The sequence below is a fragment of the Physeter macrocephalus genome, chromosome 4, assembly GCF_002837175.3.
Source record: "Physeter macrocephalus isolate SW-GA chromosome 4, ASM283717v5, whole genome shotgun sequence".
Lineage (NCBI taxonomy): Eukaryota > Metazoa > Chordata > Mammalia > Artiodactyla > Physeteridae > Physeter > Physeter macrocephalus.
Genome location: NC_041217.1, coordinates 40,950,583 through 40,971,870, shown reverse-complemented (window position 1 = coordinate 40,971,870; position 21,288 = coordinate 40,950,583). Strand labels below are relative to the sequence as shown.

The window sequence follows — 21,288 nt, the reverse complement described above, 5'->3', positions numbered from 1 at the left end:
TCCATTTTGTCACATCATTCCCTTGCACAAGGAACAGTGGTTCCTTATTTGTAATTATCCAAATTCCTCTCCCTGGCCATTAAACCCTATTCCCCTATGTATGCAATCTTAGCATTTACTCCCCCAAATTCATTCAAACACATATTGAATGCCTTGAGGCACTGGGGCTATGAAGATGAGCAAGATGTTGCTGTTCTCAATGAGTTTACAGTGTGTGGAAAGAAACAAATGAGCAATAAGCCAATACCTAAACCATGTGACAAAGCACAGGCTGCTGGAACTCAGAGGTAACCAGTCAGTAGGTTGACTGAGGGTGGAAAAAAGGAATTTTGGGGCAGAATAAACTACATGTGTAAAAGTACGGGGGCTTGAGAAGTAGGACACATTCAGGTTACTGCAGGTTATTCAACAAGACAAAGCAAAGAACTGGAGGAGAGTGGACTAGCAAGTTTTCAGGATGAATAGGTAGGCAGGAGTAAGATTTTTAATAATAATAGATATTAATAGAAGCTTAGAATTTATCCTAAAGGCAATGAACAGGATTGGGAGGGTTTTCAATAGGGGAGTAATGTTTAATTTTAACATACAGGTTTGGAATTGTTCTGATTCATAAATAAGTCCAAATTAAGGGGCATATTATGTGTTTTGAAGAGCTTATCAATACAATACAGAGAGATCACGTGTTTGTGAACATGCAAGAGAGGGTAAGAGGAGTGACCAGTATATCTTCAGTAACACCATGTATACCAATGTAGAAAACCATATTTAGCCAGCCTATCAGGGAATCCAAAACTAAAACCATTACCAGTTTAACCTTCCTTCATTTTGCATAAAACTGTGTATCTGCAAAGAATGAGTGATAAAGCAGCTTGGAGAAGCAAGATAGCTTCCAGTCATTATAGGACAATCCAAGTGAATTGTGCCTCTTTTCATGAAATGGATTATATTACCTATTAAAATTATATGCATTTAAAAAATTTTGTGTAGATTAATACATAAACATGGTATAAAATTCAAACACTATAAGCCAGTGAAAGTAAGCTTCCTCCCATGCTACATAGGAGATTTCCCCTGTCCCCTTGTCCCTCCCTAGAAGCAACTACTGTTTAAGTCTATTAAAAAATCTTTCAGAGATGTTCTGTGATATATAAGTGGTATATCATACAATATGCTCTTTTGCATGTTCATGCACATTAATACACAGAGGTACATAGTACAAAGCACATCATTCTTCTTCATGACAGCGTAGAAATTCATTGTATGTCTGTACTATTTTTGTACTTAGCCATTATAGTATTTATAGGCATTTAGGTTATATCATATCCATGTACATATGTCACTTTTGCTCACGTGTATGTACAAGGATAGGATAAACTTTTAGATGTAGAATTTCTGGGTCAAAGTATAGAGAAGTCATTTTTAAAAACTAGTTTTTATATAATAAAAGTAACACATATATAGTAAAATAATATTTGAATCAGTACAAAAAAATATAATAAAAGTCTCCATTCCACCTCAGACATCCAGCTCCTCTCTCTTCAATTAACCACCATTAATAGATTCTTCCAGAAACTTTTCTGTGCATAAGTAAGTGTGTGTGTGTGTGTGTGTGTTGTTTACATTATACTTGCATTTTAGAAAGAGAAATTCTGTGGTAGGGAGAAATTCTGTTTGGAAGGGAGACTAAGGAGATGGCAAGATGGACAGGCAGCAAAAGCAATGAGGAGGCTGGCTGTGGCAGCAATCTGGAAAATGAGCAACAAGTGATAAAGGCCTAAACTAAGCAGAAGAAATGGGAATGGAAAAGAAAAAGGAATATTCAAGAGATATTTAGGAGGTAAAGTCAATAGGATTTCCTAAGTATTTGGATATGGAAGGTGAGAAAAGAGAGAAGTCCTCATTGATTCCCAGATTTCCTTTTTTTTTTAAATATTTATTTATCTGGCTGCACTGGGTCTTAGTTGTGGCACGTGGGATCTTCGTTGCCGCATGCGGGATCTTTTTTTGTTGTTGTGGCATGTGAACGCTTACTTGAGGCATGTGGGATCTAGTCCCCTGACCAGGGATCGAACCCAGCCCCCCTGCATTGGGAGCACAGAGCCTTAGCCACTGGACCACCAGAGAAGTCCCCATTCCCAGATTTCTGACCTCAGTAACTGGGTGGATGGTGAGTGGCACCATCCACTAAGACAAAGACTTCAGGAGGAAGTATAGATGTTGGGGACAAGATGATGATTTCAGTTTTTGTTTGGAATTTGAAGTGCCTCTGAAACATCCGATCAAAGATTCCTAAAGCCAGTTGGAGAGAGATCTGGGTCGGAGATACAGATCTGAGAGTCACCACATATAATTAATTCATAGTCGAAACCAAGGAAATGGATGAAATAACCCACGGTGAGAATGCAGAGTGAGAAAAGATGAGGGCTGAGGACTGAATCACAACTAAGTGAGAGATGATAGTGAAGGGGAAACCTACAAAGGAACTAGAGAACAGGCAGCTGGAGAAGTTGGAAGGAAACCGAGATAGAATTTTGTCCTTTAAACCATGGGAGGAGGAGATTAATGAAAGAAAATGGTGAGTGAGGCCAAATGATTGCATAATGATTTGGAGTTGGACAGACCTGGGTGTAAATCCTAGTTTTGCCACTTACCGACAATGACACCTTGGACACATCACCAGAACTTTATAAGCATTTGCAAAAAGAGATTAATAATATTACTTATCTAATAGAGTTATTGTCAGGATTAAATTGGATAATGTATATAAAGCTATTAGCACAATGTCTGGCACATAATAAACTGTCAATAAATGCTGATTAATAAGAAAAATAAGCACAGGAAAGGATCCATTCAATTTAAAACTAATGACCCTACTACAGTAATTTCAGAGAAGCCACACAGATATAAATCCAAATGAAATATATAGAAGAGTGTATGAGAGGTGAAGAAAGAGCCAAGGAATTCGGCAATGAAGATAAAATGAGAAAGTAGGTGTGCCAGAGGGAAACAAGGAATTGAGCATAATGTTCGCCTACACCCCCACCCTAGCCTTTTTAAAAAATGGAATGGGGAGTCATGTATGTTACTAGCCTTTGGGGAACAACTTAGAGAGGGACAAGTTAAAATACAAGAGATAACTTGGATTGGGAGAATTCATATTGTTAAAATGGCCATACTACCCAAAGCAATCTACGGATTGAATGTGATCCCTATCAAATTACCCATGACATTTTTCACAGAACTAAAACAAATAATCCTAAAATTTATATGAAACCATAAAAGACCCAGAATTGCCATAGCAATCCTGAAGAAGAAGAAAGAAGCTGGAGGCATACCCCTCCCAGACTTCAGACAAAGAAGTCATCAAAACAGCATGGTATTGGCACAAAAACAGACACTGGATGAATGGAACAGAACAGAGAACCCAGAAAGAAACCCACATACCCACATTCAATTAATCTTTAACAAAGGAGGCAAGAATATACAATGGAGAAAAGACAGTCTCTTCAGCAAGTGGTGTTGGGAAAGTTGGACAGCCGCATGCAAATCAATGGAGTAAGAACACCCCTCATACCATGCACAAAAATAAACCCAAATGGCTTAAAGATTTAAATATAAGATGTGGTACCATAAAATTCCTAGAAGAGAACATAGGCAAAACATTCTCTGACATAAATCATACCAAAGTTTTCATAGGCCAATCTCCCAAGGCAACATAAATAAAAGCAAAAATAAACAAATGGTACCTAATCAAACTTACAAGCTTTTGCACAGCAAGGGAAACCATAAACAAAACGAAAAGACAACCTATGGACTGGGAGAAAATACTTGCAAATGATGCAACTGACAAGGGCTTTATTTCCCAAATATACAAACAGCTCATACAACTCAATAACAAAAAAACAAACAACTCAATCGAAAAATGGGCAGAAGACCTAAACAGACATTTCTCCAAAGAAGACATACAGATGAACAACAGGCACATTGGAAGATGCTCAACATCTCTAATTATTGGAGAAATGCAAATCAAAACTGCAGTGAGTACCACCTCACATTGGTCAGAATGGCCATCATTAAAAAGTCCACAAAAACAAATGCTGGAGAGGATGTGGAGAAAAGGGAATTCTTCTACACTGTTGGTGGGAATTACATTGCAGCCACTATGGAACACAGTATGGAGGTTCCTTAAAAAACTAAATATAGAGTTGCCATATTATCCAGCAATCCCACTCCTGGGCATATATCTGGAGAAAACTATAATTTGAAAAGATACATGGACCCCAATGTTCATAGCAGCACTATTTACAATAGCCAAAACATGGAAGCAACCTAAATGTTCATTGACGGATGGATAAAAAAGATGTAGTGTACATATACACAATGGAATACTACCCAACCATAAAAAAGAATGAAATAATGCCATTTGCAACAACATGGATGGAACTAGAGATTATCATACTGAGTGAAGTAAGTCAGAAAGAGAAAAACAAATACCATATGATATCACTTATATGTGGAATCTAAAATATGACACAAATGAACTTACTTATGAAACAGAAACAGACTCACAGACATAGAAAACAAACTTATGGCTACCAAAGGGGAAAGGCAGGGAGAGGGATAAATTAGGAGTTTGGGATTAGCAGATACACACTACTATGTATAAAAATAAACAACAAGGTCCTAGTGTATAGCACAGGGAACTATATTCAATATGCTATAATAAACCATAATGGAAAAGAATATGAAAAAGAATATGTATATGTATATACGTATAACTGAATCACTTTGCTGTACACCAGAAACTAACACAACATTGTAAATCAACTATACTTCAATTTAAAAAAAAATTTTTTTAAATACAGGAACCCTCTTAAGTGCTCATAGTGTCCCCCTCATACCCTAAAAGCAAAGACTCAAATGGGTCAAGATCACTCTTAGTGGAGTTGTCAGTAGAGAAGCTGCTGCATGGCTCTGGGTGTACCCTACTCTGTAAGTGGGAGATTCGAAACTCCGTGCAGAGCTCTTTGCAGCTGAACCAAGGTTGAGGTGACACACACATGCCAGCTTAGAAAGAACTCCAGATAGTTTTAAGTGAGAAGAACAAGTCTCAGAATGGTATGTACAGTGTAGTGCCATTTTTTAGAAAACAATGACAATGGGGACTTCCCTGGTGGTCCATTGGGTAAGACTGCACGCTCCCAATGCAGGGGGCCCGGGTTTGATCCCCGGTGGGGGAACTAGATCCCGCACGCGTGCCGCAACTAAGAGTCTGCATGCTGCAACTAAGGAGTCCACTAAGACCTGGCACAGCGAAAATAAATAAATAAATAAATATTTGAAAAGAAAACAATGACAATAAAAGCTATGTCTTACCTTAAAAAAAATAATACAAGAGACAAGAGGGGATCATGGGTAGGATCAATAAGGGACCACTCCTCGATTCTCCCATTGACTCTTTACTGTCATCACTCCTGCTGAACATCAGCACTAGTTTAGCCTTTATGAAACACAAGTTTACAAATGTCACATCGTCTACCTTTCTGTCCCTGTTCCAAAGTCTTCAAGGAATTCCTAATGTCCAAGGAATATTATTCAAATGCCTTTCCAACATTCAAGGGCCTCCATAATCTTTCTCCAACCTACTTTTACAATGTTCTCTCTTTTTTTTTTTTTTTTTTAACTTATTTATTTTTGGCTGCATTGGGTTTTTGCTGCTGCATGCGGGCTTTCTCTAGTTGCAGAGAGCGGGGGCTACTCTTCGTAGCGGTGCACGGGCTTCTCATTGCATGGCCTCTCTTGTTGTGGAGCACGGGCTCTAGGAGCATGGGCTTCAGTAGTTGTGGCACGTGGGCTCAGTAGTTGTGGCTTGCGGGCTCTAGCGTGCAGGCTCAGTAGTTATGGCACACGGGCTTAGTTGCTCCGTGGCATGTGGGATCTTCCCGGACCAGGGCTCAAACCCATGTCCCCTGCATTGGCAGGCGGATTCTTAACCACTGCACCACCAGGGAAGCCCCTACAATGTTCTCTCTTCCTATAGTCTGTAGACTCTTCCCCAGCTGAATTTCTCTCCTAGCTCCTTCAGGGATCTCCCTAACATAGACTTCACTTACCTCTCACTCTGTCCTACTTTAAGGTCAGCTTAGGTCTCACTCCCTCCAGGAAGTATTTCCTGGAACACTGCACTTTTCAATGACCACCTCTTCCTTTCTAGAACTAAAGTAGAGTTGCAGGCCAGGCCATGAAGTGATTTTTTTTGTTTGTTTCATTTGAATCAGCTTAATCATAAATTTTCACATAAAAATATGAATTTCTGGCTTCCATTGAAAAATCAGGTATATGTATAACTGATTCACTTTGTTGTAAAGCAGAAACTAACACACCATTGTAAAACAGTTATACTCCAATAAAGATGTTTAAAAAAAAAAAAAAGAAAAATCAGGCATTCCCTCCTGGCAAGTCTGGGCTGGAGTTGAATGTAACAGTGGGACCTTTAGCTAGGGCATGCATTCTCAAGTTTTATTCTTTTTTTAAAAAATAATTTTTAAAATAGTTATTTATTTATTTACTTATTTGGCTGCATCAGGTCTTATTTGCGGCATGCAGGATCTTCATTGCTGCAGGCGGGATCTTTTCATTACAGTGCACAGGCTCTTCATTGCGGCGCATGTGCTTCTCTAGTTGTGGCGCATAGGCTTCTCTCTAGTTGTAGCGCACAGGCTCCAGAGTTCACGAGCTCAGTAGTTGTAGCACATGGGCTTAGTTGCCCCACGGCATGTGGGATATTAGGTCCCTGACCAGGGATCGAACCCACGTCCCTTGCATTGGAAGGTGGATTCTTAACCACTGGACCACCAGGGAAGTCCCTCGAGTTTTATTCTTACACCTGGCTCATCGTTCTCATGTACACGCGTGTCTGGCTCATGTAAGCATTTGAGTTTGTAATCCCAGGTCTAAACTACAGCTGGACACTTGATGTACAATACATGGCAGTTATTTATCTTTACGTTTATCATGTCTTCTGGAAAAGTTCCACATGGGCAATTCCACATATTATACCTATTTGGGATTCCTCACAATGCCTAGCACAGCAACCTAAACATAGAAGAATACTTAGTATAAGATAAATGGGAATGAGAACCTAATCTGCTTTTTCTTAACTAACCCATCACCCAACAGAACTACAGTTACCCCATTCCAAAATTAAATATCAAGGAAAAAATTCTATATAAGGAAATAAGAAAAGCACTGGGAGTGGAGAGGGGAAGGCAGTCCTAGGAAGGTTGATTTCAGTGATACCATCTCTGGTCTTGCAGCTAGAGCAAGAAGTTTTAAATTTATCCATTGCAGTTAACAGGTATTTGTGACTCCTGTGCAAGGCTCCTTGCTAGGAGACTCTGTTGGTTCCTATTTCCTTACTCACGTCAGACATTTGAGACCCAAAGGCAGGAAGAAAAAGAGGAAGGTTGATGGATAGTAGTGATGGACACTGGGTCAGAGAAGGGACTAGCTACTCATGTGGTAGTTCCCCTCCCATTCTGTTCTCTCATGTGGGAAGTACAAAAATAGGGCTACTGCCAACTTGTGGAGCCCACAGAGTTGGCTAGAGCTTCAGAGGAGGGACAGGCCAGGATTTGAATCCAGGTCATATGGCTCCACAGTCAACACACTATACCAAGAGAGGAGGATTTAGCATGAAGCTAAAGAAGTTTAACCTTCAGGCCCCTTACTTGCACAAGCCCCCTTCAAGGCTCTAGGCAAGGCCTTAGCAATATGCTCATGTGGTTACTATAAAATTCCATAAGTAAGATATTTTCAGAGCAATGACTAAGATCCTTCTTTTCACTCAGACTCTCTCTCCAATACCTTCCCCTTGTTGGACATTTTTGGGATCTTGCTAAGAGGAAGTTGAGTTGGGATACAAATATTTTGGATTTTATTTATGTGGGGTACAGTCACTTTCATTTAGAGTTAAGTTATTGCCAGACATTTAGGTGTAGAAATGGCTTTCAACAATACCCCTATTACCTGCTATGTAGACTCATCTGGCATTATGACCCAAAGTTGTAGGGCTAGAGGTCATATCTTGATATAAGTGGCATGTACATTGTGGAGGAGAGACAAGGTTTGAAATTTATGTAACCAGAAACTAATGTTTGGAAAAATCCTGAGCAGCCCACTGGAGAGGTCCACATGGTAAGAAACTGAGGTCTATATGAGAGAGCTTGGAAATGGATCGTCTAGCCCCAGTCAAGCCTTCAGATGACTTGTAGAGATGGCCAACAACTTGATTACCATCTCATGAGAGAACCTGAGGGAGAACCACCCAGCTAAACTGCTCCTGAATTCCTGACCCACAGAAACTGTGAGGTGATAAATGTTCATTGTTTTAAGCCAGTAAATTTAGGGATAATTTACTATGTAGCAATAGATAACTAATATATCTAGCAAAAATGATTGTTCTCTCCTGGTCAAGAATATATTAAATAATTCAATATTAATTCTATGAAGTCTTAGTGCTTACATATGTAAGAAACTTGATGGAAGTTTCCCTAAATTTGACAACAAATCTATAATTTTCAACAATTTTACCAATAAGCTGTGAAGTAAGAAACTTTTCTAAACTATCATTGATAAAACTATTTTTATTAAAAATTCCAGAGGGAAGGGCTTCCCTGGTGGCGCAGTGGTTGAGAGTCCGCCTGCCGATGCAGGGGACACGGGTTCCTGCCCTGGTCCAGGAGGATCCCACATGCCGCGGAGCGGCTGGGCCCGTGAGCCATGGCCGCTGAGCCTGCACGTTCCGAGCCTGTGCTCCGCAACGGGAGAGGCCACAGCAGTGAGAGGCCCGCGTACCGCAAAAAAAAAAAAAATTCCAGAGGGAAGACTGATGTATTTTTTATTCTCTTTATAGAAATATTACAAGATTGTCATATGAAGAGGCAATCAAAAACTATGCAGCTAAATATATAGAAAAGTCTATTATAGAGGATTATAGAGTTTATTGGTAAAAAAGTATGACTTTTTTGAGTTTGTAATATATATAGTACAAGATATTTTTTATGTGTAATTTATTGTGATTTCCTTTCCTAGTCTAAATAAATATTCACTTTTGAATCAATTTTTTCTCAGTAATTTTGCGTTATTTTTCTAGAGGGCTCTACAAAACCTTTGCTCTCACATTGCACATCGTAAAATGTTTTGTCAATTATTTACTGAAGAGGTCTAAAGATTGTTTGAAATTCATTTAGAATCGAGGTGGGGTGTGAGTAGGGAAAATCTGGCATTGTGCCCTTGGTCTAGATAATTTATCCCCTTTTAACAAACAAGGGGCAAGCCCACATCCACCCCTGAGAATTCTGTTTGTATATATGGGGTGGGGTGGGGGGATCCCCAATGTGGGTTCTCACCTGGACTTCAGAGGATTTCCTAACTAGTTCTCCCTCTTTTTAATAGCCAGAGACTTTTAACTTCTGCACTCTTCAGTGTCCCTATTACTCCATTATTTTTCTGTTCCCCCTTGGGAGAGACTAATGGAGAGGAAACAGGATTATTTCCATCAAAAAGGAACTGGTGAAATTTACTGCAAAACAGCCTTACCATGGTATGAGAGCTGTTAAAAAGAATATGGTAGGCCTCTAAGCACTGCTGACCATTAAAAGATATTCAAGATAAATGGTAAAGTGGAAGAAAAAAAGCAAGTTGCAAAACAATATGCTTAGTTTTAAGCCTGTTCTTATCCTGAAATTACTGTATTTCATTCATTCTGAGATGAACATCCTATCAAATTTTAATATCTCTGATCAGTGGCCTGTCAGAGTTTAACTGGCAGTTTTTTCTCTTAGAGGCCTATAAAATAAGATGCACGTTATAATCAATAATACCTTAGATTTGATGAACTATAACTATTGTTAAAGAACAAATCTTGAACCGAGTAAATTTAAAGATGAAATTGGCTTTATTCAACTGTTTCATGAACCAGGCAGCATCCCATCTAACAAACGGAAGGAGGGAGTTGTATAAAATGGAAGGTTTTTACAGGCGGAAAGTGGGTGGGACAAGGAAGTTAAAAGTGGATTATTTGGGGGAAATTTACTTTTTCTTGGAGGAAGGTAGGGGGGAATCTTATCAGGCAGATTGCCTCACTAGTGCTGACCAGGAAATTTCAGCCTGATTGGTTTAAAATTTCACTCCTGGGAGAGGCCGAAACTACAGTTTGGTTATGTATTAGGTCTTGGATGCGGCTTGAAAGTCCTAGTCTGGAAAACATTTCAGCTGTTTGGAAAGCCTCCTGTTAAACTGAAAAACCCTAGGTGTTGTGGCACAGACAGAAACTGGTTACCAAGAACCTGCTTGTAGGGCTGGTTGACATGGCAATCAGAGTATTGTTACGTAATACAGGGATTGGTGCTAGCATTCTAAATGCTGCGGCTTCTCACTTTGAAAGGAGATAACAGCTCAAGTGTGAAGAGACCCACCCGTCTGACCTGATTCATATCCAGTCCTGGATTGGCTGGGACTCTCTCACTAAGCTGGTAGGTGGAAAAACAAGCCTAAGAGGAAATAAAGGGTTACCATCAAGTGTATCCTTTCTTAGTAGCAGAAATGTATCCTTTATCCAAGTTCAGTAAAATGTTGCCACCTAAGCAAGTTCTCTTGAGCCTATAACCCAGGGGGGATCTTGGGCTCCTGCTGTATCAGTGCAATATATTTAAGTATATTTGCATACAAAAAAGTTAGAAAGAAGACATGCTAAATTAATGAGAGATTATTTCTCAGGAATGAGGTTAACGCAGATTTAAACTTTCTACCTTTACATTTCTCTATTATTACCTTTAAAAAACTCATATGCATTACTTTATAATCACGGGAAAAAAGGAAAGACTTTCAAATGGGAAAATATAGGCTAATATCAATAATGAAGTGGGTAGGCAAGTGATCTTTTTCCTTTTCACGTCTCAATCCTCGTCAACTTTTTAATGAGCATGAATTGTTTTTCCAAAATGAAAATTTGTTTTAAGAAATAAAAGAAACTGCCCTTAAACCCATTTCACTTCTTCAAATAAAAATAAATGCACAAATCCTTCAACATTGCAAGAAAAAAGTAGTTTATTTCTAAATCAAATTAACACAGGATTTGGACGATTTATTAATTAAGCAAACACTCTGGTAAGAATAAACTGAGCCCCTACAGTCTGGTAGAGACAATTCTCGCGTTTCCTCGCTTACTACGTCAATTTGATTAAAAAAATTTTTTTAAATCAAAGACGGTTTCAAAACACTCGTAACTTTCTAAAACACGTGCCTTAGAAAGGAAGGGACCGCCGCCGGTTTATCGCCTCCCCTCTCACGTGACCCTCTCTCACCCGGGGAAGCCATCTTAAGCAGCGCGTCATACAGGAAACTACATCTCCCAGAATCCTTGCGCTTTGCGTCGTGCTGGCACTTTTAGTGGCCGGGTCTTAGAGCTGAGCCTGTAGCCGGGCGCCATCTTTGACTCTGGCAGTCTTGGATTTCTGCTGGTGTTGCTGCTGAGAGGACGGCGGGCGGCAGCGGCTAAGAAAGAAGAAAGACGTGGCAGCAAGCGGGGGTCGGGGATAGTGTCGACGGTTCGGTAAAGTTTCTGTTCTCTGGTAACTAGACCCGTTTTTTGCTTCCCGGGTGGCTTGGGGCCGGGGAGGTGGGGGAGAGGGCGAGGGGAGTGGCCACGGCCTCCCCTCGCCCCTGGGTCGCGGCCTAGCCCGGGAAGTCAGAGCGGGTCCTTCGGCACCGCGGTAACGACCCCCTCCCCCACCTCCCGGCCGCTGCCGTCGCCGGGGCGGGCAGGGAGCCCCAGGCTCCCGCTCCCATCCACCCCACCCCCACCCCACTTCACCCCACCCCACCCCCACGGCGCCTGCTCCTTTTCCCAATGAACCTTCTTCCCCTCCCCCACATCCGGTGTTGGTGAAACTGTAGGAGCCCGGAGCAGCCCCAGGAAGCCGACTTGTTTCCCTACTCCCAGAGGAGAACTGACACTAGATTGCTTTCTTCGGGGGCAACAGTTTCCGTAGTTTAGCGGACCCCCACTGCCTAAGTCAAATTGAGTGCCAGGAGCTGATTTTACCTACTCTCATTCCTCTCCAGGGTCCCACTACTTGGGAGATTTTCTCAAACCACACACAGAAAGCTACCGACCTTATTCCGGTATCCTACACCCCTTCCCTACCTTAATTACACTTCCCACTCCCAGCCCTCAGCATCGGAGTCAAGAGCAACAGGGACACTTCCGTTCTCCTTGTAGGACTGAGGAAACCGTAATGAAGAACACCCCCTAAACTCCCATAATCGGTGCGGATTCCTATGGGGAAGGCCCATATTGTTGACATCTTCCAGGCCTTGGTTCTGGACCTTGAGAAGGAGGCTGAACTAGTGATAGCGATGCTTTTTAGGGTAAATGTATGTAGGTATTGGGGGAAGGGGAGGGATCAACCGAGAAGGCATGGAAGTGGTTTAAAGCTAATATTTCAGTTTTTGCTGCTCATATAGAGTCCAATCTAGGAGTTACTCATTTACAGGCTGTAAAGCTTCTCCAGACTAAAAATGTCTGAAAACCAAGCATGGATTAACTCTCCATACGAACAGTAAATTGAAAATTCAGCTTGTGAGTAAAATTTAAAAATTTTACTCCCAAAGCATTTTTTTTAGGTACCCACATTTTTTAAAAATTGTGTTACTTTTAATTAGAGTTGAAAGGCCTCAACTAGCATTTGCTGTTAATGACCAGTATGTGGAGTCTGATTTAGCTTTCCAGAATTGACATTTTGGGTTGTATTGCCAAATCACAGTCCTAAACGATGAATGTTGAATGATGCACTATGTTTTTGTTTAAATGAAATTTACTGAGAATAATTAACTTCAGAATTAAGGGAAATTGATGTTGCTATCATGAGGCAGCATAAAAAATACATATTTTAAAAACTGAAGACATTTCAAGCAGGTATAGTTCTTGAAGCAGAAAGAACATGAACCTGGGATTTGGAAGACCTGGTTTCTAGCTGCTACTGATCAACTCTATTACTCTGGGAAAGTAGGGCTCAGTTCTTTTTTCTGTAACATGAGTAAATTGGACTCTTTGAATTCAGAACTCAGAAAGTTGGAAGGGATCTTAAAGCCCTCTGTGAAAGAGTTTGGGAATGTTCTCCATTGCTGTCATTTTTCCTCCAAAAATAACCTGGTTTGGAAGTCATTGGTCCAACGGGAATTTGACTCCCCATAGAAATTGGAGAAAAGGTAATGAAAGTAGAGAGGAACAGCTGTGTATCTGTTTGAGGAGTAAACCCACTAACAGATTCTGGTACGAATTTCAGAGACATAAAAAGAATGAGTGTATGTACCTTAAGTGTACCAGTTTCCTCACTCTCTCCTAGCAGAAGATGTAGCACTTTTAGTGGTGCTGGGATTCTGGGATGTGTTCCTATTACGTCTAATACAGATGAAGAAGATGTGGTAGAGGGAAAGATGGTGGCAGAAGGACTGGATAAAGAGGCAAAATTGCCCACGAAAAAGAAAAGAAAGAAGGGTTTGCGAATTAAGGGGAAGAGGCGACGAAAGAAACTGATCCTTGCGAAAAAGTTTAGTAAGGATTTGGTATCTGGGAGGCCAGTTGCAGATGCCCCTGCTTTGTTAGCTTCCAATGCCCCTGAGCAGGATGAAGAAAGTCTTTTTGAGAGCAATATAGAAAAACAGATATATTTACCTAGTACTAGAGCCAAGACCTCCATTGTGTGGCACTTCTTTCATGTTGACCCCCAGTACACCTGGCGGGCTATTTGTAACCTCTGTGAAAAGAGTGTTAGCAGGGGTAAACCAGGTAGCCATCTCGGGACATCTACTCTTCAGCGACATCTGCAGGCAAGGCATTCACCTCACTGGACCAGGGCCAACAAATTTGGAGTTACTAGTGGGGAGGAGGATTTTACTTTGGATGTACCTTTATCTCCCTCTTCCGCTGGAAGCAGTGGAAGCTTTGAATATATCCCTACTGATCCATTGGATAATAATGGAATGGGAAAGAAACGTGATAAATCAGTATCTGATGCCCTAAAGGCAGAAAGAGGGAGATTTCTCATCAAAAGTAACATTGTCAAGCATGCCTTAATTCCTGGAACAAGAGCCAAGACATCTGCAGTTTGGAATTTTTTCTATACCGATCCTCAGCACATCTCAAGAGCTGTCTGTAATATATGTAAAAGAAGTGTGAGCCGGGGTAGGCCGGGTTCTCACTTAGGAACTTCGACACTTCAACGACACCTGCAGGCCACACATCCCATCCATTGGGCAGTTGCCAACAAAGACAGTGGTGCAGTTGGAAATGGATTAGATGAAGCTGAGACTGAGAGAAATGATCTCTTGAGTGATACTTTGCCTGGAGAGAAGTCTACAGGCAGCCAGGATGTAACAGCTGAGGACCTTAGTGACTCTGATTCAGATGAACCTCCTGTATTAGAGGTTGAAAATAGAAGATCTGAGAGTCCTATTCCCGTTGCAGAGCAAGACACTCTAATGCATGCACAGGAACAAGAAACAACATATTGTGAAAATTCAACCTCAAGTCAAATAAGTCAGGCAATTATTCAAATGATTGTGGAAGATATGCATCCTTACAACTATTTCTCAACTCCAGCCTTTCAGAGGTTCATGCAGATTGTGGCCCCTGACTATAGGTTACCATCTGAAACTTACTTTTTCACTAAGGCTGTGCCTCAATTATATGATTGGGTCAGAGAAAAAATTTTCTTAACTTTGGAGAATGTTCAAAGCCAAAAGATCCACCTGACTGTGGACATATGGACCCATGACCCATCCACTGACTATTTCATTGTGACTGTACACTGGGTCTCTTTGCAAACTACACCTTCTTCCACTAATGGCAGGAGCCCCAATTTTAGAAAGTGGGCAGTTCTCTGTGTAACAGGTTTGGCCAAAGACTGTTTGATAACCAACATTTTACAAGAATTAAATGACCAGATTGGTCTGTGGCTTTCTCCTAATTTCCTCATCCCTAGCTTCATCGTTTCTGACAATTCTTCTAATGTAGTACATGCAATCAAAGATGGTGGTTTTACCCATGTGCCATGCTTCCTGCATTGTTTAAATACAGTCATTCAAGACTTTTTCAGTGAGCACAAAAGCATTGAGAACATGTTAGTGGCTGCTAGGAAAACCTGTCATCATTTTAGTCATTCAGTCAAGGCCCGTCAGATACTACAAGAGTTCCAAAATGATCACCAACTTCCATGGAAAAATTTGAAGCAGGATGAAGCTGGCCATTGGATTTCTACCTTTTATATGTTAAAATGGCTCTTGGAGCATTGTTACTCAGTTCACCATAGTCTTGGTAGAGCCAGTGGAGTTGTGCTCACCTCCCTTCAGTGGACTCTAATGACGTATGTTTGTGATATTCTTAAACCATTTGAGGAGGCCACCCAGAAAGTGAGTGTGAAGATCACAGGATTGAATCAGGTGCTACCCCTAATCCATCATCTACTCCTTTCCCTGCAGAAACTCAGAGAAGATTTTCAAGTTAGAGGTATTACTCAGGCCCTCAATCTGGTAGACAGTTTATCTCTGAAACTTGAAACTGATACCCTGTTAAGTGCCATGCTCAAATCCAAGCCCTGTATCTTGGCTGCTCTGTTAGACCCTTGCTTTAAAAACAGTTTGGAAGACTTTTTCCCTCAAGGTGCTGATTTGGAAACTTATAAGCAGATCCTTGCAGAAGAAGTTTGTAACTATATGGAATCTTCATCAGAGGTCTGCCATATTGCAACTTCAGAAGCTTCTGGTTCCTCAGCCATAGTAGGAGCTGATTCATTTACCTCATCTGTGAGAGAAGGCACCTCCAGTTCAGGGTCTATTGATAGTTCAGCTGCAGATAATGTTGCCATTGGAGGCAAAAGCTTCATGTTTCCTTCTGCTATGGCAGTAGTGGATGAATACTTCAAAGAGAAGTATTCAAAGACCTCAGGAGGTGATGACCCTTTGATTTACTGGCAGAAGAAGGTGAGCGTGTGGCCAGCTTTGACCCAAGTTGCCATTCAGTATCTGAGCTGCCCCATGTGTAGTTGGCAATCTGAATGTATCTTTACTGCAAATAGCCACTTTCATCCAAAGCAGATCATGAGCCTGGACTTTGACAATATAGAACAGCTGATGTTTCTGAAAATGAACTTAAAAAATGTTAACTATGATTATTCTTCATTGGTTCTGAGCTGGGATCCTGAGAATGAAGTTATTCAAAGCAATGAAAAAGAAATATTATCTTAATTTCTTTTTCCTTTCTCCATTTAAAATGGGCAACTTACTGCTATGTTACTGTGTCCTAATTGCTATAATTGTTATATACAGTTATACTAATTATTCTTTATGCACAATCTGGGGAAACCTGAAAACACAGAAAGGGCTGAAAATTCCTCAGAGGTAATATAATGTTGACAAAATGAAGATTAAAGATTTCATAGTAGTAACTCAGTGTAGCTGTCACTTGAAATTTTGTTTATACCAATTGAGAGAAAAAAAGACTTATTTAATTAAAAAAATATAGTGCAGCATTGAAAGGCCTTAGGCTATTTCTGGCTGGTAGATTGAACTAGTAATTGGTTTTAAGTAAAAATTTCTCTCAACCTGGGAAGTTTGATTGCTCTGAAACCAATGAAATAGAGAAGAAGCATACTAAACTGGTATCTCTCCCCATCACCACCATTTTTCTATTTCTTTAAAAACCCTGATTCATACTTACAGCTTGGCAAAAACAAAGTTCACAAAATTGTTTTATATTTGGGAATTTCTAATTGCCTCCTCATACTGGTCAGTTATAATTTCAACTTACTAAGTGTGATAGAGTTGCCCTTTATATTTAAGATTGGGTCTGTATAGAAAGGAAACATTAGAATACAATTAGGAAGAAATTACTTTTAGTCTTTGAATTGCCCTTTTTAACTTTTATCGTAAAAACAAAGATTAGCTACTTTTATATAATTTATGGGTACATGACAATAAAAAGTTTACAGAATTGAAAAAGATTGAATGGAAATTGGAATGAAAGCCCCATGAGTATACTGTGACAAACCAGTATCCCTTTCCCACAGAATGTTTCTCTGAATTTAAGTGATCTTAAATGTTTTTTTAAAATTATACTGAATGATCCATAATACTGTATTCTTAACTATGAGATTATTTTGGCCTTAATTCTTATTTAAAAATAAGCAGTCAATATTTTCATGTGTTAGGAATCATTGCCTCACTGGTAAAATGAGAGAATTGATCTCAATTGATCTTGTCCCTTTCCACTCTGGAAGTATGTTTTTGTGATTGAGTGGGAGGCCATAAATGATGACTTTTAGTAAAAGTCTATTAAAAGTTTCAGACTGAATAACTAATGTAAGATCCCAATTTTTCCTTTTTTTCATTTTAGATTTGGGGATATTCCCTGCCCAAAAATTTCCTGGAAAATTGACTAGTATTAAGTGTGAGTAAAAGGTGTCCACTTTTTTTTAAGTTTTGATTTTAGTTTTGTCTTGGGTAGTATTTGGCAAGATTTAGCCTAGAAATTATGTAGTATTTATTACGTGAGAATCAAAATTGCTTTGTTACTGGGCTGGTTCAAAATTTAGAACTCATTTCTATGTATCAAAATTGTTTTTTGTTTTTTGTTTTTTTGAAATTCTTAAATGGTAAATGTACCATTGTGAAATGAAATTTCAACTCCAAAAGTTTACCCTTTTACTAACTGGAGTAAGTGGATAATTATAAAGTCTTTAGTTGAAGCCATCACTAGTAAAGAATTTGGAACTAGGCTGCATAAGCAAGCCTTTGCAGGGCCACCATTGAATGTCATGCCAGTGACACTGGTGTTGCTATAACAGAAGGAAAACATCTTCCCTTATTAGATAGAAGCTTTCTGTAATTTTGACAGTTCCAGTTCAGGATGACTATAATGCTGCTCTGCCTTCTACAGCTTGCTGCACTACTCTGTAGTTACTCTATAACTATACATTTCTATCTTTTTTGGTTAAACACTCCCTGAAGGTGATAAAAGATGATGTGATGATATACATACATCCACATTGTACACATCGATATATATGTAAGGATTTCCCTTCATCTTTATTTTGTGGGCTGGGCAAAATTTAGTGTAACATATTAATATACATCATGATACTTTGGTAGAAGAGGAAGTTCACTATTTTTATAATGAACCCAAATTTAAAGGCTTTTGTAGTGTATTTTAAAAGGGAAAACTTACCCAAATGTTTTATTTCTACACATTTGTGTATGTGTGTGTGTGTGTGTGTGTGTATAAGCCAGTTAGTATATATGTATATGTATATTATACATAAAACACTTTATATTTTTACATACAAGTATGTTTTTATTATACAGATAATAAAGATGGGGGAAGGTTTCTGTTTTTTTCTTAATAGGTGAAGAAATCTTGAAGACCAGAAATTGGATCTTATTGAATTTTGGTGTTCTTTTTCTTTTTTCTTTTTCTTTTTTCTTTTTAAATTAATTGTTCGGCTATGGAAGATGGATCTTTTTTTTTTTTTTTAATAATTCTTTGAATCTCAAGTTCATCTTTATATGAACTCTTTTTGTTGTTTTTTTGTTGAGGAGATAACTAACCCTAGCTGTCTCCAGTTTGACAAAGGTTATTTGAATGGACTTAAATCTCTCAGTAGTTGGGAGATGTTTTAAAAACACGCCCTGTGTTTGAATTGTGGCTGAGAGGTTTCCTTGGCAATGTGAGGAGGAAAATTCTTTCTGCCTCATTATTATTAATTCATGGATTGAGTGTTGGTTCGACCTACAGGCGTAATAGATTGGAACTCAGTGAAGACACAGACATTCCTGCTGAGATCAACCAGCTAATGTAAGTGTGGAAATGTGTTCTTTTTTTCCCTGATTAAAGGAGTGAACGTTTTTGTAATTTAAGGCATAATTTTCCTGGATCAGTAAGAAAATCAAAAAGATATTGTCAACACATTTTTTTCTTGTAATTGTTCACAAGTTTTTAGTTTTTTTGATGGAAATATCCCTACCCCCTCTTTTTTTGATAATATATGCACATTATAAAAAAGGTGAAAACAATATAAACAAGGTGGACTCTTCCTGTAATTCCACCTCCTCAGAGAAGAGTACTGTTAATAGTTTATCGTGGCATAGTTCATTGTCCATACACATAGCTCTGCCTCACCTTTTTTTAATGACTACATAGTGTTCCTTTATATGGATGGATGTGCCATAATATAATGTATCCCTGATTGATAGACATTTGGGTTTTTGCCATTAAAACCAAAAAAGCCCTGCATCCAAAAACACCTCTGTACACACATATATGTGAACTATTTCTTTGAACCGCTTCTTAGATGCGAATTTGTAGAATTGTTAAAATTCCCTAGAGAGATTATACCAATTTACTGAATTAATGAAGTCTTTTTGATTTTTAAAAGTTCTTAACACATCCCTTTTAGTGAAGATATTAATCTTTGGCCATGTTGCTGATAGACCTTTTGCTATATGAATGTTTTTCATTTTATGTACTGCAATCCATCAGTTTTATTATGGTTTGTAACTTTGGTATCATGTTAAGGACAGGTGTTTTTCATCCTGAGCTTATTAAAAAAATAGCATGCATTTTTTTTTCCAGTACTTGGGTGGTTATATATTTTATATTAAAAATGTAATCTAGGGGCTTCCCTGGTGGCGCGGTGGTTGAGAGTCCGCCTGCCAATGCAGGGGACACGGGTTCGTGCCCCGGTCTGGGAAGATCCCACATGCCGCAGAGCGGCTGGGCCCGTGAGCCATGGCCGCTGAGCCTGCACGTCCGGAGCATGTGCTCAGCAACGGGAGAGGCCACAGCGGTGAGAGGCCCGTGTACTGCAAAAAAAAACAAAAAAACAAAAACAAAAACAAAACAAAAAAAAAATGTAATCTAAGGATTGTAATTATATGACATTGTCTCTCTTCCTCCCATTAATCATTGTCAAATATTGCTTGCTTTTTTGTTCAGCATAGTTAGAAATTTAGAATCTTTCTTATACAGTGCTTTTAGTAAGCTAAAGCCTCTTTGCCATGCTTGCTTTTATTCCCTTGGAACCTTTTTGTATGAAGTAGTAATTGTTTTTTTTAAATGGGTAGCTAATTTTTTTGGTTAATTTCAGATGCCACCTTTTCCAGAAATTGCTTGGATTCTGTTAATCTTGTACTCATTCATTTGCCAATATTACATTTAAATGTTATCTTTCACATCTATGATAATATCAGGAAGAGCAAGACCTCTCTTTAAGATTTTCTTTATTTTTCTCAGTTACTCTAGGTTATTTTGCAGTCTGACAAGTTCCAATAAAAATAAAGTATCACTGAGATTTTGAATTGAATTGCATTCAATGTTATTATCTGAATGATTGTTGCTGGCACATAGGAAATTTATTGATCTTTTAAGTATCTTATTTTAAATTTCTTTAGTTGATTGTTAGATTTTATAGTTTGCAAACATATAATGTGCAGATACTAAATTTTTTGCCTCATCCTTTTTAATCTTTATACTTTTTTTTCCTTATTGCATATACCGGACTCTGGAACAGTGTTGAATGATGGTGCAGACAGTGAGACTTTTTTTTTGCCTTTTTTTTTTTGCCTTGAGTGATTTACCTCTAGTGTTTTACCATGTCTCATGTGTTGATAGTTTCTGATGAAGTAGTACATTCATGCTAAGGAGGTTCCTTGTAATTTACAAAGAGTTTTTATTGGGAGTAGATGTTGTGTTGTAGCTTTCTTTTTTTTTTAAGCCTTTTTTTTCTTTTTTCTTTTTTTTTTTCCTTTTTTTTTCTTGCGGTTCACGGGCCTCTCCCATTGTGGAGCACAGGCTCCGGACGCACAGGCTCAGCGGCCATGGCTCACGAGCCCAGCCACTCCACGGCATGCGGGATTCTCCCGGACCTGGGCACAAACCCGTGTCCCCTGCATCGGCAGGTGGACTCTCAACCACTGCACCACCAGGGAAGCCCTTTAAGCCATTTTAACTTTAAAAAAATTATAATTTTCAATCTTTTTTTTCCACCGTTTTTCCAGATACCATAGAGTTTCTGTTTTTAGCCCCCCTTTATTCTATTAATGTATGAATTTCCCAGTATTAAACCATTCTTTGTCCTGGAATAAACCTTCTTTGATCATGTTTGTTTTTTTTAATTTATTTAATTTATTTTTGGCTGCATTGGGTCTTCATTGCTGCGTGCGGGCTTTCTC

General features: G+C 39.1%; 3 protein-coding genes across 11 annotated transcripts in view; all 3 read left to right on the top strand.

Moving 5' to 3' along the window:
• The first annotated feature begins 11,527 nt into the window (after positions 1 to 11,527).
• ZC3H11A (zinc finger CCCH-type containing 11A) overlaps positions 11,528 to 21,288 on the top strand; it is a 43,834-nt gene continuing 34,073 nt past the window's right edge. For 4 of the 9 annotated variants that reach the window (XM_028488562.2, XM_007111020.4, XM_055084146.1 and 1 more), the window contains exon 1: positions 18,484 to 18,913. The gene's annotated coding sequence lies outside the window, so the exon portion shown is untranslated. Of the gene's footprint in view, positions 11,615 to 17,455; positions 17,510 to 18,464; positions 18,914 to 21,288 lie in introns of those variants that run through there. The other 5 variants (XM_024133862.3, XM_028488559.2, XM_007111021.3 and 2 more) reach the window with 4 other exon arrangements.
• Positions 11,543 to 18,416, top strand: LOC129392054 (uncharacterized). The gene is made up of 2 exons (XM_055084147.1): positions 11,543 to 11,633; positions 17,456 to 18,416. Exon 2 carries the CDS (start codon positions 17,969 to 17,971, stop codon positions 18,065 to 18,067), a length of 99 nt encoding a protein of 32 aa, XP_054940122.1. The 5' UTR covers positions 11,543 to 11,633; positions 17,456 to 17,968; the 3' UTR covers positions 18,068 to 18,416.
• Positions 12,439 to 17,462, top strand: ZBED6 (zinc finger BED-type containing 6). Its single transcript, XM_028488554.2, has one exon. It carries the CDS (start codon positions 13,363 to 13,365, stop codon positions 16,306 to 16,308), a length of 2,946 nt encoding a protein of 981 aa, XP_028344355.1. The 5' UTR covers positions 12,439 to 13,362; the 3' UTR covers positions 16,309 to 17,462.

What these genes read in the sequence shown, in the direction of transcription:
- ZBED6 (XM_028488554.2), top strand. Translation starts at nt 13,363, where the DNA reads ATGAGTGTATGTACCTTAAGTGTACCAGTTTCCTCACTCTCTCCTAGC.
- LOC129392054 (XM_055084147.1), top strand. Translation starts at nt 17,969, where the DNA reads ATGACTATAATGCTGCTCTGCCTTCTACAGCTTGCTGCACTACTCTGT.